Here is a 24,942-nt window from a genome sequence, read left to right on the forward strand (position 1 = left end):
ATCTTCCATTCCTGGAACTCAAGGATACCATCAGTACCCGGCACCTTACACATCCCAAAACTCCCAATCGCTGCAAGTCCTCCACAGACGGGCACTCGACCCTGAACATCTTGTCAGCAAGCCCGACAAGGTCCCACTGGAACTCCCCAGGAGCCAACTCTCGAAGCCTCTGCACAATCTGTGCCTCAGACACCTCCCCTCTGGTGACCTTGACAATCCCCGTGGTCAGACTCGGAGACTCGGCAGGCACCTCAGGCTCCGTCGGAGACTCGAAAAACGTGAGCTCAGCACAGTAAACTCCATACATCTTGAGAGACGGTGCCTGATCGCGCAATAATGGACACTCCCCCGATTCATGAGCCAGTTTACCACATGTATCACACAGCCGCGCCACACACTCGGCAATGAAGTGACCCTTATCACCGCAACGATAACAAAGCATCTTTTCTTTCCGACGCGCCCACTTGGACGCTCGATCGGAGTCAACCCTGTCCATTATCTCCGCAGAGACATCAGACATAACCTCAGGAACCGGAGCAGAAGCAAGAGCCGTCACTACCTCCATAGCATGATTAGACAACACAGGCTCCTCTGCCGCCCCGCTATCAGACATCTGCTCGACAACAACCGGTGGTGGCGGCTGTCGTGGACGGTATCGGCCTCCTCGCCCGCCCCGACCACCACGATGGCCACGGTAACCTCCTCGCTGCCGATGACCCGGATCCGAAGACCCCTCAACGAAGCCCCCGGCAGGCCCCAAAAATGGCCTCTCAATCGAGCCATCACTTTGCCATGCATAGCCACGGCCACCTCCCGAGGATGAAGACCCACGGTGCTGGCCAACGCCGTAGGCATCGTACCCGTCGTCCCCCCACTGACCCCGGGGCGCAGTAACAGTGCCGTTGGTCTGGGACGACTGAGACGGACGAGCAACGACGTGGGGAGGAGGAGCCGGTCTAGGTGTCGAACCCGACGGCGCGGGAGCCCTCGGCGCGGCCCCCTGCCCGTAGCTACGACCGCAGGAACATGACACGTACCTTTTCTGCTAAATTGGCGTACCTTTTCTTTTATTGGCATTGATTAATTTGGTACCAAAGAAACCATTTGATGACATCATCGCCTAGCTCGGTGTCCTTCATATCCTCTCCCAAACCTTTATTGCTCCTTAATTTGGTACCAAAGAAACCATATGGCTTGTTATCGACAAGCTCGGTATCCTTTGCATCCTTCTGCGAAAAATTGGCGCGCAAAGATTCTTCGTTCTGACTTTGAAACTACACATATCAGACTGTACAAAAAACTCAACCTTAATACACAACGGTCACCCATGTCGCGACGTAGACCCTTCTGCACTCCCCTCCCCTGTTTCATTATTTGGACACAAGCTCGTATATGCGCTTTCCGCCAACCGTGATCCCACTTATGATCTCCCCATCCTTTTCAACTTTGCTTTACTCATTTCTATTGTCCTCGTTATTACTCGTCTTTTCTCGACACAAGGCACATGACACGTCGCTGGGATCCATGTACCGTTTCCGCTCCATGGAGGGAGATGCCTAATTCAGCTTGCTCCCTTGTCGGCACGGAAGAAACCATGTCACACTGTCTGAATATCCTTTGTTTTCTTTCCCAAATAGTTGGTGCACAACAGTTATAGGTTTTGGTTCACACTTCTTGTGTGCACCGTGTTAAATAGTAAACCAAAGACTTTTTTATTGTTGCGTCAAGTTACATAAGGACATACCCCCCACATAAAGACTTTCTTATGAATATTTTCAACCTTCCAAGGCTCTGAGGCGATAGTGAGACCGCCAGAACCCCCGCCGCCACTACGCCCATGCCTTCTCAAGTTTGATCAGTTGTATGGCGTGACTCTCCATCGGGACTCCGATTAGAACATCGAGGAAGGATGATATCTATGGGAGGGGAGAGCATCCATGTTGATGGTGATCATGGACTGTATGGTTCGTGTTGGAGCTTGGATCTTAGTGGATCACGGGCTTATTACTCTCCTGCTTGGTGCTCTAACCCCGGCGGCGAAGTCGCCAACTTCTGGATCATGATTCGAGCCCCTAGTCATCAATGATGACGCTGATCTACCTGATGTGGAGGAGGGGGCTCTCTAGGAGGCAAATGTGGTCCTTTCCAATGTCGTTCACGATGATCAAGGTGATCCGTGGTCCAATGTGACTCAACGGAAGAAATCGAAGGAGGAGCTTGTGCATTGGGTATTCGCATAAAAAATATGTCCTACTGCCAAGTGAGCCTCGGTTGCTTTCTCTCTAAACCCTCGTCATATGGTATCATTACTCCGTAGATCAAGGTCGACGATTGGATGTCAACCGCATCTTGCCAAGGGGTCCACATTTGTCGGTGGAAGGGGCCTCATCGATGCCAGCATCTATTGTAGCCGGGTAGCCCTCGTGACATTCTTGTCAGCACTCCCTTCATCGAGGACTACATTGGCTATAGCTATAACTGCGAATCATGATCCTGGTCTGACAAACATGGCGGATACAGACATTCAAAATCACATCCGCCTGCCGGGTGGGGATGAGCTGGTGATGACATAGAGACGTGGGGCCCAATCCTGCATTGCCCAAACACTAGGATGGCCCAAATGTGCTGATATGTCACAAAGGGAGGGCATTGTTCATGCGTTGAACCATATCTCGTTTGACGGCTTCAGTCCTGGGCCAGTGCACAATGGCATTTAAAAAAATAAGTTTGATGACTACTTTTTTCATATACAGTGTACATTTTTGGTATATATCAGGAATGTCTTTTAATACAAGTGTAACATTTTTGAAATATATGATTAATTTTTTTATACAGGATCAATATTTTTTATAAATTTCTATGTTTATGTTCAACTTTCTTAATACGTTTTCTATACTATTTGTATATGCCAGGAATGTTTTTCTGTACACCTTGATTTTTTTGAAATAGATTATTAACATCTTAAAAACAAATTATGTTTGATGACTACATTTTCATACACATTGTACATTTTCGGTATATATCACGAACATTTTTAATACATGTTTAACATTTTCAAATATATGATTACCTTTTTTTATACATGATCAACATTTTTATAAGTATTTTACTTTTATGTTCACATTTTTACGACACACTCTATATTCTTTGTATAAATCAGGGACAATATTTTCTACACTTTTAACATTTTCGAAATACATGATTTTTTAATAAAATTGTGATTGATGACTACCTTTTTATAACACATTTTATATTTTCGGTACAAATCAGGAACATTATTTTATATAGGTTTAGCATTTTTGAAATATATGCTTAACATTTTTTATACATGATCAGCATTTTTTCAAATGCTTGATATACATGAGCAAATTTTTCATAAAAAAATGTATATTTTTTGTATAGAGTTTACATATACACAAGAAACATTTTCTATACAGATTTAACAGTTTACAAATGCTAGATTAACATTTTTCAAAACAATTATGCAGAGTAATTTTTGTAATATTTGTATTTAGAATGTTGTCTGAAAGTATAAAAAAACTAAAAGAACAAAGCAAAAAACATGAGAAGAAACAGAAACAAATAAGGACGTGGCCTCCCGCAAGTTGGGCTGATCCAGTATGGGGCTCCCTCAGGCGAGGCTAGCGTCCAACTCGCGCCGAGCGAGGTATAACATTTTTTTAGAACGAAGGCTCAAGCAGAGCCCGGCTTTGAATTAACAAAGCCATCAACCGGCCAGGATTACAACTCCGGATCGCAACCACACACCAACTAAAAGGAAAGGAAAACGAACGGCAAAGATACCAGGGCGTCTAGGAGCAGATCACAATGGACATACAAGAAGCTAGCTAGAAGATGGACATAGAACATATAGCTTGGGGATACCAGGGACCCCTTACACGCTGAGAACCAAGGCGAAAGCGCTAACCGGCTTAGAAAAAGGGCACCGACGACGATGCAAACACGCCGTTGCCAAACACTTGGGCTTGAAGAAGACACATCCATCGAGATCCATGGTCACAGAAGGCCCCTGCCTCCTCGCCTGGGTCGGAGGCGCCGCACCATTGAACGATGGACATGCTCAACCTAGAACCTGGATGTATGGCATCGAAGGAAACCACAGGGGTGGAACCAGGCATTCCCAGCCTGCCGACGACGACTCACCTAGAGCAGAGCGACGCCAATTCCCAGAGTTCAGGCTTGAAAGGGGGCAAGCAGTCGGAATGCAGAAATGGGCAGCAGTAAGGGCCAAAACCAAATCGGGATCTTTAGCTCGCTCGACGAGCTGAAGAACAGCCACCGGAGGAGGGGAACCCTATCCCCTCTCGTCCTGGAAAATCCACGGGCAACGGAGGAAACACACTGCAGCCCAACGAAGAGCACCACAACAGCTTGACCACACACCCAGGGAGACACCGCCGCCGCTGGAGACACGCTGCTGCCGCCGACACACTCCACCTACACCACAACGAAGCCCACAACCCATCTTTGTTCCCAAAACAGCGCCTTCAAGAAGGTTACGGTGCCATGGGCGTTGCCGCAGCCCAACAATGTTGAGGATTTCACCCGGGATACAAAGGGGAAGGGCGTAGGGGGCAAGACCTGACCGACGCCTCCAAGAAGGTGAGCAGCGCCCGCGGGCGTCGTAGCCGGCACGGCTGGCTAGGGGATTCCCCCGGTCCTGCATCCTCGTCACCCACTCCCACACGAATAAGACCAGAGCCCCACGACGAAGCATGCCAAATCTGAGGGGGGAGGAGCTCGTTGGAGAAGAAGGGCAGTGGAGGCGGCCAGATCTGACGCAGCAGGAGCTGAAACCGCCGCCGCACGCAGGCCCGCATCCACCGGGGATCTCGCCGCCCGCACGGCCGAGAAACGCCGACCCGCGCCCAAGCCACCGTGAGCCGAAGAGCCGGCGACGCCACACCTGCCGGGGCGCCGCCCCGGATCCAAAGGCCCCCCGCAGGTGAGGCGAGGCAGCGAGGGCCCCGCCGCCACCTTCATCGGCAGCGCGCCAAGCTTGCCCGGCAGCAGGTGTCTCAGGCGGCGGCGAGGGGGACGGCGGGGCTAGGGATTTCGCCCCTCGGGTCGCCCAAGTGGGGCGGCACGAGGGAGGGGAGGGGAAAGGGAGCGAGGTATAGCTGCGCCTGCGCTAGACTGCACATTAGCATTTTGTTTTCGAGACAAGACTGCACATTAGCAAATTGTTTCAGCCATCGCCTCGTTATTTTTTTTTTTGAACACAGTACAATCGAAGTAGCTTACATACACGAGCATATTCTCACCTCTATGAGTAGTTCCGAGAGATTGAGCCGACATTCCATCTTGAGATTTTACGACATCACAACAGAAGTCTTACAGTTGACGGGAACGTTTCTTCCCAGTGAACAAACATGGTGGCCTCGTTCGTTGATGCCAACGGTCCTGGCTTGGAGGTCTCGGCACCGTTGCCTGGCAGCCTTGCGTGAAGCAGTTTGCAGCGGTCGGTCACCTCCCGGTCTGTCACCGCAACATGCTATTGTTAGTAAAGAAATGAACCACTTCTTGAATGAAAATGTAATCATGAACGTAATTAAGCTACGCATGTCAGACTTCAAATTGTTCCGTAAAAAGAGAGTACAGTTTGAACTCACAGTACTATCAGTCTGTTCAAGCATGCAGCTGTAATTTTGAACTCCCGGTACAGATAATTTTCTAGATTGCAGTTTGCCGCAGATCCGTAAACTGGGAGTAGAGTTGGGAAACACATCTAAAATCAGAAGGACGGTAATCAAGCTTATCAAAACTTGACAATCAGCTTTTCATTTTCGCCACCGTATTTTAGAAATTCCCCCTAAATATACCATAATTGGAAAGGTACGATAACCTGCTTATTATACAAATTATTGATTGATCTTTTCCCGATCACAGGATCTCTCTCTGACCCTCTATATATACAGGATTACGAGTGGATAGAGAAATCAACTTCTAGTTTTGCTTAGAACACATAAATATTCTCCTGTCAATCTCTTTTCTCTTGAAACAAGTGCTTGTGGTGCATCGCATTATCTAGATGGACAAGCACACGGCTCCCATCCGTGCAAGAGTAGTGCTGCAGGCTCTACTTCTTCTCCTCGTATGCAGGGGATACACATGCAATAGTTATTTGTCTACGTCTGATAATCGCTAGTCTTTAAAATATGTCTTTTCTTTTTTGCTAGTGCACGACCACTGTCTTTTCTTTTCTCGTTTTTGTCCCATGCATGTGGTTCTTGTTTGTCAATCAATCGAAAATCATACTAATTTCAAATAATTATTTATCTGTGATTCCATAGGTCGAGTCATCGATGGCATCGATAAGGAGAAGATAAATGTATCATTGTGTGTTTACAAAGAAAGCCTTGATGACTACTGTTGCAAAGTGACGAATCAGTGTTACATAACAGTCGAGGCATGCCTTAAGGAGTGCAAAGGGCCTGCAGGCATGGCGGCGATGGCAACCCCTCCTTTAGCTACCCAATCTCCATTATTCCTGTCAAATTGACCTTTCGATTGAAGAAATAATGTGTGATGTGCGGAAAAGTTATATGAAATAGAAAAGATGTGTCAATTGTCGTTTATTTTTTGAACAGCAGTTGTTGTTTTATTGGGATAGCTTTGGGCAGCACTTGGGAGTAGAGTAAAAATATACCGTCTTTTTCGTGAGTGGAATAGCGAGTGGAATGACTACTTCAGAATACACAGGATTTTCATGATTCAAACCATCATTTACTTTCATCTGATGTGACAAACGCATCCATGGACGCCACATGTCCTGACGACTTAGATGAGATCCCTTGGTCGTCACTATTATATCATGCATGGAGTAATGCATTTTTCAAACACTGTAGCTAAACCATCTTTCTTCCATTGTAGATATAAGATTCTCTCTTGACTTCCTGCCGCAACGTGCGGTGAACCTAATTAAGCTACGTCATTCGCAAAAAAAAAACCTATTAAGCTACGCACAAAATCGATCATGGTATCAGTCTGTTGAGGCAATTTCTATTCTTATGGAAAAGGCCCCTCTACAGCCCATTACTTTGAACCTGCTTTCTTTTATTTTGTTGCCAATTTCTTATGGAAAACCGAACTCCCTATAAATAAAAACAAAACAATTTCTATTGCAGGTCCCTAATTGATGTTTGGCGTTCCCTATCCTAATAATGTTGGTGTCGACGCTCCACTTCAACATTCGATTTGTGCCTTGTACTTGCTCGATTACACCCAAGTACTGTTCATTCGTCTTCCCTCTCTGCCTACACAAACGCATTCGATTTGTGCGTCCTACTGGTACATAGTCTCCACCTCGGTTGCTTTGCTAATTCTGGATTTTGTTTGCTCAATATCAACCTGATTTTAATTTTGCTTCATTGTTGTAATTCTTTGCATGAGACGATTAAACACAAACGCCTTGCATTTCCCCCTGTGATAGATAGGTGTATATTTTCTAAAGAGAAGTTTCTCTGTCGACAATTGTAATTCAGTGCCTCTGTTACCTTCAACAAAGGTTAGCAACTTTTAAATATTAATCCCTTAGTATATCAGACTATTAACTTGACATGTCAAGCTTTTTCAGACAGTTCAAGATACAAACCTACTGCCCTCTTCAACTTCATCCAACATAAGTGCTCAGTGGTTACCAACCATTTCTCAAATTTATCATGTAAAATATATTGACAAATTATTACATCCACATTTTCTAATCATTTTTATTCTAATTATCTTTAGTTCAATTGCAAAAAAGCCAAATGACTCCTCTGACTATATACCTCCAATTGATAATCAAACACCTATAAACATAAAAGGAAATGAATCCAGGTATGCTTCATAAAGCTACATGCTTATTTAACCACTCTGATCAATCTTATGCTTCCCGTCTGTAGTGCTTCGTAAACCTCAAAGCTTATTGCACTACTCTGATTAAACTTCCTTTCTCATCAGATCTGGAGCAAAAAGAAGAATAGATTTCAGCAACAATGATGGCAATAAATCATTCAGGTATGACAATACTCACGTGCCTATAATGCACAAGGTTTATACATTTTCTGCTTTTATTGGTCGGTTGGCTTACCCCCTAAGAGAAGTATCTTATCTGAATGCAGCTCAAAGGAAGATGACCATAATCCTTCCAAAACATGCAAGCAAGAGTATGTATTACTTCAAAAATCTCACAAAACAATGTTTTTCCTTCAAGTATTTATAATGCCAGATATTCTCCTTACACAGCAATGCAGACAATAAATATCCAGCAACCAACCATGAATAACAGTAGTAAACCAAATAAGCAGGCCAAATAGGTACTTCAATTTTTAATTCCAACTTTTCTATCTACCTATTTCTTTTACTTCCAGCTTTAACAATGCTATGTTTTGCAATACACACGGGAGAACTTCCACCATGCTACGGACAGAAAATAACCTTCAATTCCTATGGCCAATTTTCCTTCTTTTCATGCCCATTTTCTTGAGCTTCCATTGTAACACAGAAATGGTCATCTGGGACACCTTTTGTTTCTTGCAAAAATACTCTGACATTCGGTACAACCATGTGCATATGCATGGATATATTATAAACAAGACACCTGGCTTAAAATTTCTCCTAATTTCTACAGCTCAACTATGTATGTACTACTAGCGTTGTGCTGTACACGCCAAATGTTTTGTTGTTCATATACATGAACATGTGAGTTTTGTCACTCTTTGTCCCATTTAAGCTTCCTGAGATTTGAAGCGATGTGTCCATTGCATTGTTTGAGGAACAATGCGCAGGTAAAGTAAAAGGCCGCAGCTAGGCGTAGGACGGGTGATACGCTGGATTTGTAAACCGCCCTCGCGTCCGTCCGATCGAACAAAGCTGGTCCGTCCGATCCACGCGAGCTGAACCACGCGCACGCTCCCACCTCCACGCGAGCGGTTGCAATGAAACGGGGATAGGTCGATCCCCACCCGCAGATCGCGGGCGCTTCAGCCCCACCGGGGATCGGTCGCGATCCGGCGGCGATCTGGCGGCCGCCTCCCCTTCCCTCCACCTCTTCCCCAACCCCACCCCCCACCCCCTGCCCGCGATGGCGCACCACATCGCCAGAGACATGGCCTACTCCGCCATAGGTGGTAGCTCCGGCGAGGGTTCGGCTGTTCCCCGGCGGACGACTTCAGCTCTGGCGAGCGCCTTCGATCTCAGGCGACAAAGTTCTGCTACGCGCATGTACCGAGATCCTCCAATTGTTTTCTCTGATGCTCCTCCGGCTGGATCCACTGCAAATTGGGTGAGCTTCCCCTGCTGCCAAATCCTCTGAAATCCTCCACTTGTTTATGTGCTGCATTGACATTTGCCAGTTATGCTCATTGGATGTTGCTATGCTAATTGGTTTTAATTCACAAAAAGTAGAAAAAACAAAAATGTTTGAAACTACACATTATGTTGCTTTGGTTCAGTTCAGTAACAAGAAAAAAAGGTTGTGTAAAATTGGAAAAGGTTACTTTCAGTGACCCTGAATGTTCCTTTGATTCAGAGAATGCAACAGCACTGCATGTTTGCTTGCTTTAAATTCAGAGGATGTAAGACTACTGAATGTTTGCTTTGCTTTAGATTTCAGATATTGCAAAAAAAATGTTGAAAATTCAGCTTCAGAAAAATATTTTTGCTGCTGAAAATAGCAAAAAACAGTAGTAGATTAGAGACCTTATGCATGTTATAGTGGTGTTAGTCTATGGATTTCAGCAAGCACAAAAACTCTATGATGAAAAAAAAAGGTTATTTGAAGTTGATAAAAAAGTTATGCAGCACCAAAAAATGTCGTAAAATGTACTACTACAGTACTACCTATAGATCTTATAAACATGCTGCAATGATATACTACTGATATACATGTTGATGTTTCATCTATGAAAAATGTTTCTCTTGCAAAGAAATGTTGACCTCAAATACTGTTCAACTGCTACTGATGGTGTTGTTCTACTGTTGTTGCAATGATGTAGCATACCGAAGATGGGGCGGCAAATGAGGAGAGTTTTGTTCAGCAACCTTTCACAAGTCATGGTGGTGGGGATTCAGGTGGTGTCCTAAACACTCACGGTGGAATGCATGATGCAGATGAGGATGATGATATTTCATCTCAGCCACTTCTGCCCTATGTTGGCATGGAATTTGACTCAATTGAAGATGCCCAAAAGTTCTATAATGACTACGCATTTGGAACGGGTTTTGGCTCACGCATAGCTTCCTCAAAGAACAGCCAGAAGAAAGGTCCACAACAACTTATCAAGAGGGTCTTCCAATGTGTGCATGCTGGCAAACCGGAGACTACATGTGAGACAAGCAGCCACTCGGAAGGAATTGCAGCAGGGGGAAGCTCATCAAGCAAGCAGGCCGGGGTTGAAATGGATGTGACAGTCAAGCGTCAGAGGAATCGGATTATGCGTTATGATTGCAAAGCTCATATGATTGTTGGCCTCAGGGGCAATAAGTGGGTTGTTACCTACTTTGTTGCACAGCATACACACCCTTTGATGCAGCATGAGGAGATTGTGAGGTTCTACCGCTCACATCGCAAAATTCCAGAAGAAGATTACCAACTACTGATGACAATGCATGATGTAAACTTGTCAACTACAAATTGCATGGGAATGCTTGGAATGGTCCATGGCGGAGACCGGAGGAAACTGCCATATGTGAAGAGGGATGTTTCAAATGCGCGTTCCAAGCTGCGACAAAATCAGTCATTTCAGGACATGGATATGACGGTTGCTTACTTTAAGAGGCGTCAAGCTGAGAATGCTCAATTCTACTATGCAACAGAAGTTGACAAAGAAACAAACGAAGTGACAGCTCTGTTTTGGGTGGATGGAAGGACAAGAGCATTGTACCCAAAGTACAAAGATTGTGTGTTCTTTGACACAACATTTTGCACAAATCGGTACAATCTGCCTTTCGCTCCTATTGTTGGTGTGAACAACCACTTGCAAACCGTGCTGCTAGGTTGTGCCTTGGTGCCAAATGAACAAATAGAAACTTTCAAGTTTGTGTTTCAACATTGGATGATTGCAATGAATAATGAGCACCCGTTGAACCTAATGACTGACCAGGACAAGGCAATGGAAACAGCAATAAAAGATGTCTTCCCAAACACAGTGCATAGGTGCTGCAAATGGCACGTCCAGCGAAAAGCAAGGGAAAAGTTGGGTAGGATCCTGAGCATGGATGAAAATTTTGAGCAGGTTTTCTATGGGGTTATCAATGATTCGGAGACGGTGGATGAGTTCGAGGAGAATTGGCAGCATATGCTGCATTGCTTTGAATTGGTTGACAACAGACATCTAAGCAACATGTGGCGTAAGCGAGAGACATGGGCTCCAGCATACTTCCGAAAGAACTTCTTCCCATTTACAAGCACTACAGGGCGGTCTGAGAGTCTCAACTCCTACTTCAAGACATTTGTCAACCCTCAAGACTCTGTCTGGAGATTTGTACAACAATATGAGGTGCTTCAAGAAACAATGTTGGACCGTGAAGACAATCAAGCTTTCATAGGCCACGCAACAACTGCACCACTTTACTCAAGGTATGTGTGTGCTTTGTAGAGAGAAAAGGTTAGAACAGGGAACTTGAAAAACTCAAAATCATTGACCTTTTCATTGCAACATTCAGGTACAACTTTGAGCGCCAAGCAGTTCACTTCTATACCCGAAGCGTGTTTCTCAAGTTTCAAAAAGAGGTCATGGCATCAACAGGCTTCATCATGAACCTGGCCCCTGCTCTTGACAATGCAAGCGTGAGGTTTGAGCTGCACTCAAATTACTTTGAGAACCCCCGAATATTTTCAGTGAATGTTGTGTTGGCAGAGGAGAAGTTTGAATGCAGCTGCAACTGTTTTGAGATGAATGGGATTATTTGTGCACACATCATAAGGGTAATGGTGCATCTCAATGTCCAAAAAATTCCACAAAGATACATGCTAGAGAGGTGGTCAGAAGCTGCGACAACGGCAATGAGTGGTGGTGGATGTCTCCTAGATTTTGGGCACCCTGCAACCAACACTCTCAAGTACAACGCCTTGTGCAGAAAGTATACATGGTTGGCTTCACAAGCTTGCAGCAACGATCTTGCCTACAAAATAATGAATGATGCAGCTCACCAACTTGAGCCCCTCATAGCTGCAGCAAAGCAAGGGGCGCTCCCAGAACAACAGGAAGCAAATCAGCCGCAAGCAATGCAACAGCAACAACAAACCCCCGAGCCAACCACTGTGCCGCAACCTGATGGCGATGCCATGCTTCAGAACCCCGCACGTGTTCCAAAAAAAGGGCGTCCGACTGAAAAATCAAAGAGGAGAAAGACTCTGCTTGAGCAACGAGAAGATGCACATAAGAATAAAGCTAAGAAAGATGAAAAGAAGCAAACCAAGGCCAGAGGAAAACCTGGACCAAAGAAGAAAGCGCCTCCTTGTTCGTACTGCAACGAAGAAGGTCACGGTGTCCAAACATGCCAGTACTTGAAGGCTGCAATGGGGGTCAAAAAATGTCCCTACTGTGAAGAGCAAGGTCATGCTGTGCAAGAATGTCCCTACCTAAAAGCTGCAATGAAGACAGATGCTAGCATGGCTAGAGCAACAGAGCTTAGGCTGTGATCAACTTCGACCAGAAAAAGAAAAAGAAAACTCTCTTGCTACTACACATTTGTAATATTGGTTACATAGATTAGTTTCTTGACAAAGAGAATGGTGCAATTTACATTAGAGGACAAAAAGTAGTTATTTCATCATGCATTGAGTTGTGCCTGATATAATGTTCTTCTTTTTCTGAAATTACAATTCCCCTTGTTGCTTATGATATTGTTGCTGGCTCATTGTACTTCCACCATTGTAGCTTTTATTTTGAAAGGTTTCCTTGGGACAACAATGCATGATGTTGTTGCTGGCTACTTAAACATACAAGTACATTGAAGCATCCTGTTTTAAAAACTTTTCCATAAAAAACACACTGGAGAAACTGCAGCAAAAACTTTTGACATGCCCGTTGCCACATAGAAAGGATATTGCATTACATTTCCTTTTGTTTTAGTGAGATTGAAAAGTTATGAAGATGAAGAGAAACAACAGCCCGACAATCGCCCCAACCCCACCCTATTGTTGCGATTATTCAACTTCACACACGATTACATGTGTGAGTACAATGTATTGACTTTCATTGATGATGTCGAACTTCACTGTAATTACTAAATCCATATAAAAAAGGTGTATATTCACTGTAATTACTAATTCCATATGAGTAATAGAGATACTAGCAGATACACTGTAACTACTTGTGAGAAAAAAAAGATCTCAAGCCAGGTACAGTCAAAGTATATCAACAATCTTCTTGAAAAGGCAAGTAAAAAACAAATAATCCCTGCATAAGCTGACAAACAATCTTGAATAGGCTTCACAAAAAACAAATCCTTGCATACAGTCACACACTGAAACATTCCTGTGATTCATTCAGAGTTGCATTGTGAAAAAGGTTCAGTTGAGCTGGCTAGAAGAGCAAGCTCTCAACTACACTCGAGCTGGCGACAAGAACATGCTCCCAACTACACTCTAGCTAGCTACAATAACTCGCGTCAGCAGTACTAGGCCACCGCTGCCATGACTCCTCCTGTTGCAGAAGCTCGAAAACACCCATCTAACGCTGAAGAAGCAGCTTCAGCTGATGCGCGGGGTCCAACTTGTTGCTTGGGTGTCTCAACAGATCTGCTGCAATGCGTTTCTGAAGGTTTGGGATGTAATCCTAGGAAGCAATAAGACAGGAAACAAGTAAAAATTTAGTCATGAAACAGATCCCAATCAAGTTGAGAAGAATTACACACAAAAAATATGGTTTGCTATCTAAAGAAAATACCTCGCCAAATGACAGCATAACAAGGCCATCCCAATTCTCCACGTATAAAATACTATAGTAGCCACAGTTATAGCTGAAAAAATAGAAGGTATATAGTTATAAAATGCAAAAGCAGCTTTAGGTGAAAAAAGAGAAAAATGTCTCTAAATGCAAAATAAACACATATTCTGCTGGGATAAAAATGCTTACTAAGTTTTTTGTTGAGGGTAATCAAGTGGGGTGAATAGCGAGTAAGACTCGAGATTGTGCTTAAAAAGTGGCTCCCTCATTGCAACACTCTTGATGTTTGCGACCTGATCAAACCCGATAAAACATGGACAAACAAAATGCATAAGTGTGCGGTGTGGAAAAGCAAAAAGAAGGAAAAGATTTGTTGCGCCAAACTCCAACAGGAGCATTACCACATTCTTAGTGATCCTGTCCATCTCAAAAAGGTCTTCCGAGTTCCTAATGGAGTCAAAGATATTGAACTCCTTTTGGGTGATGTTAACAACTACTACTGCCCAGTGCCTTTTGTGTACAACCATGAAGAATAGCTGCAATGCATCAAAACAAAGCAGAACCAGAAAATCCATTTAGAAAAAAAGGTAAAAAAATAGAAAAAGAATGAAAGATGGAACAAGATAAGAACTTACCAGGTCAGATTTTGAAATGTGATTTTGTAAGCAAGCATTCTTAAATTCTTTTTCGCACACCTTCGGATCAAACACATCTGGCTCAGCACTGAGTTTCAACTGATGGAGAAAATCACAAAACAAAACAAAAATATTAGAGGGCAGACCACAACTATATGATAAATCAAAAAAGCATTGAAACAAACAGATAGAAAAAAACAGATTTGAACACTAACACTCATCAACACTGAGAAAACAATTTTTTTTGGCTTCTTCTTCTTCACTGACTCATCATACTTGAATGTCTTCAGGTATAAGGTCATGACCTCATTGTCAATCTCCGCTCTTGGCTTTAGAGATGCATGAAAATTCTCGAGAGATGTATGGAAGCCATCTATTTCAATGAAGTCGGGCCTGCAAAAAGAAAATTTGTGTTGATTTTAGATAAAAACAGCAAGAGATATGCTCACATATCAAACTCTTTCATCTATGGAAATACAAAAAAAAAGATTTCAGGCAAAAATGAGTAATAGAAAAGCATCATCATATGACTCACAGAAGCTCGTTTTTCTTTGGTTTTCTTGTCTTGTATCTGGTCATTACATACTGATGGTGTAAGGCATCACCGTGTGCATCAACCTTAATCTTCTTCATCGTTGGCACATTGTCTGGGGAGACAGCCACCCTTTTCTTCTTTGTCTGTTTACCAAGACTGTTGGACTCACCCCTGACCTCAACATTCGCCTCGGTTGTCTCGTGCAAATCCACTACTACTGCACAACATTGCAACAACACAAAAAACAGAAAGAAAACATGAGAATGCAAAAAGGAAACGCACTGAGAAAACTCTTAGATAAAAAGGAGCTTGTGTTCTGAAGCAAGAAAAAACCTTGAGGTCCATCGGAGGAAGCGTTTTTGAATGAGATGGGGGACACATCAAACACAGGCCCCGGAATGTCGTTTGCCCTAGGGAGCTTTGGAGCTGTGTCAAATGTTGCGATTGGGAGGTTGCTAGGCCTTTCAACTTGAGGAGTGTTGTCAAAGTTTGGCACTGATGGGATTGAATTCTGCACATCAGAGCTAGAAGCATTTGCTGTCTGCACATGCTTGACTGGTATGTCTACTTTTTGATTCATCCACTCATAGTCTTCGGTCCCCTCCGAGAAAAGAGCACAAGATGGGCCATCTTCCCACTCCAAGGCAGTTACCATCATTGCCTGCACCGTGCCCTGGGAAAGAACTGGTGTTTCAACCTTATCAGAAGCTCTCGAAGGATCCATGTTGCAAGCATCTTTGGGGGTCACCTTTCCGCCCTGATGTATAACTTCCTCCTGCTCCACACAATCCTTCCCATGAGAATGATTGCTACTCTCACCTTGTTGCAACGCAGCAGCCCTGGAACGCTTAGCAACGCTTGTGCTTTGACCCGCCCCCTGTTCCGCTTCCACCCCAACCTTCTCAGCTAATGCACCGGTCTCCACTACTTTGGGAGTAGCAACTACACCACCAGGTTGTGCCTTGTTCTGATCATCAGCACCTGCTTCTGCCCGGGAATCAGGATCCGATAATGGACACTTGGAAGAGTGGATAGCAATGCCTGCTGCAGTGGCTGTTGGGGTGCCAAAAGTCACCGCTCCCGTGCGCTCGACACTGCTTGTTGCAATGACTCTTGGGGCGACAAAACCTTCACTCCTGTGCTCATGGTTTGACACTGCATTGGAGTGCGCTTCCATCAACATGAGACCCAACCGCTTGCAGAAAGTTGACTGCAGGACCTGCCCAAAAGAGGTAACAACATTCTTCAACTCTGCCGTATAGAGATTTTTGTGCTTCTCATATATAGGCTTCAAGTGCAAAGGTATCTGGCACAGCAAATAAGAAACAAACAAATGGGGGTAAGCATAAATAAAAATGAAAAAAGAAGATCAAAAGAACACAAAGAAGCAAAATCATGCACTAACAAAAGGTAGTGCATTTCTACCTCTAACTCTTGGCAGGAAGGGAGCGGCTGCAACCACTCATCCAGAGAGACGCGAAACTTGGCACCTAAATCACCCTCAACACTGAGTTGAGTGTTGGCTTTGTCAGCTCTATTAGTGATATTTGCCGGATGATGTTGATTCTGACCCTCACATTGCTTGTCCGCCTTCAGTACTGCATATGGCGTTTGAGACAAAGGGCGATGCTGCATACAACAATCACCAAAAAGAAGAAAATAAGATGTTTATCACCGAAAGAAATCTTTAAAAAAAGGAAGATTGGGTCTGCTCTTACATTGCGCTTTCCAAAATCAACCTTCTCGAGGGTGAGCTTGTTCCTGTCAAATTCTTTAACAAGCTCAAAATCTGCATTGCACACAAAGCAAGCCCTGGGCAGCGAGTAGTTGAACGTCTCCTCACTAATCAATGACCGAGGCACATCCAGGAAATCCATGTAAATTAACTACATATATTTTTGAAAAAGAAAACAAATCAGAAGGTTGTATCGTACATATGATTGTTGCGAGCAGGATAAAATAAAATAAAGTAAAGCAAAAATATGAACCAATGAAAACATAGACAAAAATGATTTGCGTTTGGCATACCACGAACATAGGTAGACAGCCCCCTATCCAGAAGCCACTTGCCCCAGCCTCCCTCTTTAGTTGGTAATTCCTCGCCTCCCTCAACGCAGTTGCCAACACATGCTCGTCCCACGCAAACTCATTCAGTTCATCCAAGTCCTTCAAGCTAGCAAGGTAGTCCAACGAGACCATGTTGCCGGTGCCAGGAACTAGCACGAGAGCAAGGCATAAAAGAACCCAAGTCCTCTCTAAAGTAACAACATCATTATCCGATGCTTTCTTGATTACAGAAATGGATTTCTTAATTGGAGCCCTTGTGCCTTCTCAATATATGTCGCGCAGCTCGCAACGTTCGTTCCTCTTCAGCAGCTCCACTACCCTTGGTCCGGATGGGACATTAAAAAAATTTTGCACCATGTCTCTAGTGAACAATATAGTCTTCTTTTTATGGCTGACCAAAAGGCACATGTCAAATTTGAGGACGAAGAACATTGCTATGCAATTCCAAATAAAGAACATTGCAACAGAGACACAAACAAAATGAAATGGGCCAGAGGGTGATTTGAAGGTACCTGAACAAAGAATGCTTAGTGTCAATTCTCATAACTACCCAGTCAATCAGCTCAAGAGGTACAGAAAATGGTCTGATCTTCAACAACGAACCAAAACTCGACTTCTCTAGCACTGCCCTCTTGTTAGCATTCAGCTCCTTCTCTGCAACCTCACGCAAACGGCTAGCTGAAAAGCGCGTTGAAAACGACCCATCGGAAGATTCATCATCATCCTTTTTGGATCACTGCAAAAAAAAAGAACAAAAAGGAAATGTTCAGAACACCCATTAACAACACTAAAAGCTATAGAGAAGGAATGCATGAAAATCTGAAACTCGTGAAAAAAATCTGAAATATACTTGGTCATTGCATGAAAATGCTGGTTGGTCATTCATTTTAGGAGGCCACATAAAAAATGCAATGTAGCATCTTCACTAACTTCTGAAAGGGAAAACCTATATAGCTATCACTAACAGATATCAAATAAAAACAAACACAAACAACTACTTCTGCAATTTCCATGCAATATGGGTAAAAATCCTGGGGTAACATGTACTGCAATGCAACACAACTGCCTCCTGAACAAACACAACAACAGACAAAACTACACTAAAATCTACAACTCGCAAGTACTACAAATGCAAAAAACCGTCTAATCATATCTCTGCATCATCAGACCTGCTACACACATAAAAACAGCAGCAACCGTCTGCATAAATCCACATGCAGTCGACGAGATTGCAGCATTAGTCGTGAGCACCACCGAAACCTGTCAAAAAAGCAGCAACACACACACACATGCCATCACTGATGACCTTCAGCAAGGTGCAGTGCAAAAGACGTGGAAGATTGCAACAAGCTTGAAACAGAGGCAGTTGCGAGCGCGAGATCCCGGAGAGAGTGTATGGGCTCTGGCAAAACTCCTGCTCCAAATCCAGAACAAAGACCACCCCGCCTCTCCCAAAAATAGATGTCTACCGACGAGCCCGCCCCTAAAACTCCGGCGAGCCGGCGATCCGCCTCCCCTAAAATAGATCGTCTGGCCTTTCTACTACGAATTTCTGCTGCGGATTTCCGTATTATTTTGGAGAAGGATCCGAGGTACCTGTCCTGCAGATTGTCGCCGTCCATGTCTTCAGCCGCCTCCTCGCGGACCTCCTCACGCGCCTCCCCTCGTCGACCTCGCGTCAGCTTCGCCGCCCCGGGAGCTGGACGCCGCGACGACCGTCGCATCGGAGATTTGGAGCGAGGGCGAGAGGAACGAAGGGGAAAGGGGAAATGTTGCGGTGTTCGGAAGGGGGTGCGGGTGAGGGAAAACGGCCGACCCGATAGATCTCTCGCGTCAGGCGCTACACCGGGTCCGTCGGATCTCTCGCGATCGGACGGCGCGCGAGGAGATTTACGAGAGCGAGAGATCAGTCGGTTGGAAAGAAGCATTTTCCAAAGTAAAATGGCAACCAAAGTACACAGTAATATAAATCACATAAATCCTTTGGCATTACCTCAAGCATCACATTTCCTCAACTAGAGCTATGCTTCATTTAACTCGCATTTACATGCCACACTAATGGACCTGTCAAGATAAAGCCTCGCTCTGTCTTCTAGCATTCTTTGCCTGCTCCAGCACAAGTAATATATTTTTTTCAAGTCTGGAGATTGCCAAGCTTTTACCAACTAAATGTTAATTTCACAAATTCAGTTATGAGTTGCAATTATTTGTAGTCTTTTTACACAATCAATAGTGGTCATGCAAGTGAACGCTAACTTATAATCCTTCCGTCCCAAAATAAGTGACTCAACTTTGTACTAACTTCCAACTTTGTACTAATTTCTAATGTTACTACAAAGTTGAGTCACTTATTTTGGGACGCAGGGAGTAAATGCTATGCGCTGCTCAATATTGGGAATATGATATATTCAGGATTACATCTTATCCATGGCATGTTTGCCAAATGATAACTTATTTGAAGTACAGGAAGGTTCTTGGGTTACTTTCATATTATCTTGCCCGGTTCATTTTCTATTTTGATTCATGCTTTTATTACTTTCAGTATCTTACATAATAAATGGAACCAATTTTCTAAATGTAGCTCAAATGCACCCGAGACCCGCCGCTACCCCAACCAAAGAGACGAGCAAAAAAGGATCCGCCTTTGCACCCCTGGCCCACCCCCAGCATCGGGACCCAACAGGTCGGCCAACACTGGCATCCATCGACCCATCCTGCAGCCCGAAGCGCGAGACGAGATCGGTCCTGCAGCACCGTGGGGCGGGGACGAGGTCAGTCCTGCTGCACCGTGCGCGAGACGAGCTCGGTCCGGCGGCACTGTGCGCGAGACGAGCTCGGTCCTGCTGCACCGGGCGCGAGACGAGCGATGAACCGTAGCTGGGAAAGGGCCAGCCCTTTGAAGGGAGAAGCGACCGAGCCCGGAGGAGATGGAGTGAAGGCCGAAACGGTCCGATCGCAGACAAGCCGACGCCGGAGAAGCTAGCCGCCGCCGCAAGCAGATCCTCCAAGCCACCATGGAACCACCACGACACCGGGAGTCCATCACCGCCGGACCTCCACACGTCGCCGCCCACGGCCGGAGCAACGGCCACACCCGGCCGCTGCCCTACCCGCGTCGCCCGGCGAGCTCATAGCGCCGGAGTCACCGGGCACGCACCACCGCCACCACGCGTCGCCGGCCGACCCCCACCACCACGCGTCGCCGGCCGACCCCCACCACCAGATCCGGCTGGATCCAGCAGGGGCCGACCGCGCGCCACCTCCCGAGATGGGAGCGCCGCAGCCGCCCCGCCACGCACGAGACCCAGGGCACCGGCGCGCCGCCACCAGCCGGCTGCCCCGCGAGCCCGCCGCCGAGCTGCTGAACCCCGCGAAGTCCAGCACCGCAGCTCGAGGAGGCCGCTCCGCGCCGGCGTCCCACGAGCAGGGGGGAGAGGGGCCCCGCCGCCGCCGCGCCCACCGGGCTTTGCCCGACGGAGCTCACCGGCGACGGCGGGGTGGAGGGGAGGAAGGAGGGACCGAGGCGCAGCAGGAGCGGTTCCCCCCCCGGCGCGCGCGGGCGCGCCGCGGGGGGGTGGGGGAGGAGAGGGGGGAGGGGGAGGGGGTGGGAGAGCGGGGAGAGCCTGGAGGTGCTCGCCCGGCGGCCGACGGCGGCGGAGGGAGGCGAGGAGGCCGGCGGCGGCGGCAAGAGAGGGTTTTTCATCTTCATGTCTTTCTATCTCTCTTTATACCATGCAGCAAGTGCTAACTCTACTTACAAATAAACTCAACTGTGTACTGATTTGATTTCACATATATTATGATGTCATGGTTTTTAGGATTTCTTTCAAGATCTACCAGATCAGATTTAGGAGCTACCTACTATGTGAGGCGAATACCAAAATGATCTACAAATAAACTGACTATAAAAGTAGTTTACCACATCGAATTGCAAGGTAAAGCAAGAGAAACTAGCAGGTATGTGATGTTAACTTTTCGTTCTATTGTGTCGGTTTTGGTTCAGATTAAACTTCCTTGCATGATGTATAATTTTCAATGGAATGGTGTGTTCCTCAAAATTATATTTTTTGTTTTGTGATGCAGGATTCAGCAGCGCCACACCTAGATTTGGAGTGGTTCATGGCCGTAAAACATGGCTAACCTGTTATATGGCGTTCTGAATCTGAGTGTCCATCCGTTATTGCACTATTAGTTATTTATACACAGTATCACTTCTTGATATGCTTATGTTATAATTGTAATACTTAGCACTGTCATGTCGCTACCTATCACGATTGGGGACTCTTGCGTGTTTGACGGCAGCATCACCTAGTGTTTGGAGGGCAATGCCAAACAAGCTCACGAGTGATATTCAGTCTGTTTTAATTATCTTATGTTCAAAATTTTGTACCTTTGAAGTCCCTATAGTCCTGTGTTCGTTAGTGTTTTCTTATTCTGAAAACCAGTCTAATTGTAACTCTGCTAATACTGATATTGCAACTCTGTATTGCCATCTTTCAGATTTTATATATTTGTTATCAAATGAATGTAGGTCTCATGGTCTTCCCTCTTCACATGTTTGCATACAGCTAACTTGGTATCTATTTGCTGTAATATGTCACAGATTGAGCTGCAGTCTGAACTTGAAAAGATGGCATGCTATCCATGCTATCCTGGGTTTGCTATAATAGTAGGATACTGAGATTTATATTATATTACTGAAAGTAATATCCCTGTTGTATTATTTTTAGGCTTTCTCTAGGCTTTGTTGTTGGCTACGGATCATGGTCATAGACTCTACTGTACCATATGTATTGATTCAGTGTCCTGATATTTGCAAGTAGTAGTTACTCAAACGTCAACTAAACATGACATTCCAACTGTCCAACATAAAACAGCTTCTACCTTTAAGGTTTTTCTTATTAGTGTATTTTTAGTTTTTTTACTTATGATTATGCACACATGCCAGGTTCTGAGATAGTTATATTATATACCTATGAAAAAAAGTCCATGGGTGATCCGAGGAGTACCATAAGTAGCCTTTTAATTTGTATGGCATGAACTCCCATGCATTGGATCTGATATTCTGAAAGGTACATTTAACAACTTCTTTGTTCAAATTTTCTGCACATTTGGCTCAAGTAACAAGTTTGTATGTTGAATCTGTCTTCTTAACATTTTTGACCTATCTTGCAATGAGGTAAAATTCAGTTGTTTACTTTTATGCCTTATTGTCCTCTGAAATATAGCCTGCTTGCGTCATCGTGGCATCACGGACGGGGTAGCCCAACCTTTGAGACTCAAGGTGCAACAACACAGGGTAACTGTGAAAGAATCTAGCTTGCTTGGGGAGGAAACATGAGTTGTGTGTGCTGGCCCTGCACAGACGATGATGATGCACTGCAATGTGTACACCACCGTGTACTGGCCAGTGCTGAATTTCTTTTTATTAGGACGAACAAGACTACAACAGACAAGCAGTACTTTGTACGTGACAGTTGCTAAAATTGATGCCCTGTTGCCGGAGTAACATAGTAACATCAGCCCTGTTTTGTCCGGCGCCGAAATCATGCATGTATGTTGATGTCAATGATGTGGCTGACATTTTAATACTCACCGCAGGTACTCAGCTCCTCCATATACTGTCGAGTTTCATATCTGTACCAGTTGAGTCCGTTGGACAGCTATTGTCCTAAAGATAGTAACTCTGTCCATCATACACTACGTACACCACAGTAGTCAATTGCAGGCGTTTTTGTAAGGGCATTCTGTAAACGCCTCAAAATCGTGCTTTAAGGTGGCGTTTTAAGGAAACGCCTTAGATTGATGCAGCTTTGAAGGCATTTTAAGAAAACGCCTTAGATTGATGCAGCTTTGGAGGCATTTTTGGGAAACGCCTCAGATTCATGCAGCTTTGGACGCGTATTGCAGCTTGGTGCGTTGGCGGCAGGTGACCGAGCTGCTGCTGCGCGCGAGACTCGCGCTCCTGGGCGTCGTCGTTTAATCTCAGCGCCGGGGCAGCCGAACGCTGGCGTTGGAGAAGAGATCGGTTTTCTTTTATCTCCGTATAAAACTAGTTAAAACTGTGTGCTCTGTACTTCAGAAACAACATTTCTCTTATCCTGATTGCTTTGATTTTTTGCTAGCGCGACATTTTAACTTAAATTTTAGTCCCATACCAAATAGAAAGTAACAGTTGAACGTACTTAAAAGGAGGAAAGATGGGTACCGTACCGTTTCGGAAAGCAGATCAACAAACATGGACGGGAGGATGCGTGTAGGCGTGTACATGTATTATACAGTTATAATTGATTCAGAGCAGTAACATACATGGACGCAGGCAGAGGCACGCGCGCAAGGCAACGGGCGCCGCAGGACAGCAAAGAAAATACAACTTCCGTTGGTGGTTTTAGTGGCATTTCAATCAAGAAAACGCCCGAGAACAGTACAGGCGACTTCAGAATGCCAGATCTTTCAGGCATTATAAAAAAAATGCCTCGAGTGGCCTTTCCCTTCGCGACCAATTCTAGCATTTTTGACAAAAACATTCGGAGGCATTTTTGCGTCCTAAGGAGGCGTTTTAGAATGCCTCGTAATGTCATCCGTGCTGTAGTGATATATCTTTTGCTTTGTTAGTTTCTTTGCAAGAAAGTTTACGTGGTTGATGTGGCTCGGCAAGACTCAATTAGTAAATGCACAAATGAAGATATTAGTGAATATTGACATATTTTTGTGTACTATCTTATCCTTCCATTGACATATGTACAGTGTGAGTATAGGAATCGACCAGTTCTATAATATATAATAGGATAATACAATCTTAGTGTAACATATTTGGTAAACCATACATATATGTAAGTTATATGACAAAAAATTTATTCAAAAGAGTAGAACATTTTTGACACATGGTAGCAAATATGCATTCACTAGTAGAAAACGAAGCTTTATCACCGGTTCGTAAGGGCTTTTAGTGCCGGTTCTGCCACCGGCACTAAAGAGTGGAGACTAAAGCCCCCCCCCCCCTTTAGTACCGGTTCGGCACGAACCGCCACTAAAGGCCCACCACGTGGCGTGAGCTCGCGCTGTGGTATGGGGGACCTTTAGTACCGGTTGGTGTTACCAACCGGTACTAAAGGTTTTTTTTTATTTTTTCTGAAAATTTTAAAAAAAAATATTGAATTTTTTTATTTTTAATTTTTTGAATTATTTGATGATTTAGTCTCTAATCATCCCTCTTAACTACTCAAGTGTGGATCACTCATTCCAAATCGTCTAACTTCCCGGCCGGTCTCCCATCCTCTCACTCCCCCAGCCTGAGCACGCTTAACTTCAGAGTTCTATTCCCTCTACTTTCCAAGTCTGCACTTGTTATTTTCCTGACAAATGTAAGCTGACAATCCTATTAACCCCACCCCCACGTCAGCCTGACTGGCGGGCCCCATTTGTCATAAACTCACTTAACTCAGCCCGATCCGCCAATCAGTGTTTTTTGCAAAAAGATTACCATAGACGTGGTGTTTTCTGCAAAAAAAAATGTATTGTAGTGTTTTCGCAAACCTAGCCTTCAAAGTGGTGGTTTTGTGCAATTTACTCTACAGGACCTCAAAGGGAATCTGAGATGTCACCCAAACAACTATTGCAAATTACAAAATTTAGTCATGTTCCACACAGGAAAGAACCTGGGAGTCCAGTGGCATCTAACTAGGCTAGATGACTACACGAAATCACACATACAGGAGGCCGCCTAGACACAAACTTACTGCTGCTAGTATAGGAATCAATCAAGCTGCCTGTGTGGTTGAGCGAGCTTAGTATGTGCAAATATATGGGA

The 24,942-nt window shown here is 44.8% G+C and overlaps 3 protein-coding genes across 3 annotated transcripts; 1 reads left to right on the forward strand and 2 right to left on the reverse strand.

The window, feature by feature from the left end:
* Positions 1 to 9,921: 9,921 nt before the first annotated feature.
* Positions 9,922 to 12,780, forward strand: LOC109780629 (protein FAR1-RELATED SEQUENCE 5-like). The gene is made up of 2 exons (XM_073500564.1): positions 9,922 to 11,581; positions 11,668 to 12,780. Exons 1-2 carry the CDS (start codon positions 10,101 to 10,103, stop codon positions 12,644 to 12,646), a joined length of 2,460 nt encoding a protein of 819 aa, XP_073356665.1. The 5' UTR covers positions 9,922 to 10,100; the 3' UTR covers positions 12,647 to 12,780.
* An 899-nt stretch (positions 12,781 to 13,679) lies between these two features.
* On the reverse strand, positions 13,680 to 15,471 carry LOC109780636 (ubiquitin-like-specific protease ESD4). Its single transcript, XM_073500690.1, has 7 exons — positions 15,066 to 15,471; positions 14,746 to 14,923; positions 14,531 to 14,629; positions 14,297 to 14,431; positions 14,085 to 14,188; positions 13,896 to 13,968; positions 13,680 to 13,784 (listed from the first exon to the last, which is right to left on the reverse strand). Exons 1-7 carry the CDS (start codon positions 15,161 to 15,163, stop codon positions 13,680 to 13,682), a joined length of 792 nt encoding a protein of 263 aa, XP_073356791.1. The 5' UTR covers positions 15,164 to 15,471.
* On the reverse strand, positions 15,243 to 17,387 carry LOC120966421 (uncharacterized). Its single transcript, XM_040392447.3, has 3 exons — positions 16,491 to 17,387; positions 15,452 to 16,371; positions 15,243 to 15,282 (listed from the first exon to the last, which is right to left on the reverse strand). The coding sequence occupies exons 1-3, from the start codon at positions 16,698 to 16,700 to the stop codon at positions 15,243 to 15,245; spliced, it is 1,170 nt and encodes a 389-aa protein (XP_040248381.2). The 5' UTR covers positions 16,701 to 17,387.
* Between the last annotated feature and the right edge of the window lie 7,555 nt (positions 17,388 to 24,942).

The sequence above is a fragment of the Aegilops tauschii genome, chromosome 6, assembly GCF_002575655.3.
Source record: "Aegilops tauschii subsp. strangulata cultivar AL8/78 chromosome 6, Aet v6.0, whole genome shotgun sequence".
NCBI lineage: Eukaryota > Viridiplantae > Streptophyta > Magnoliopsida > Poales > Poaceae > Aegilops > Aegilops tauschii.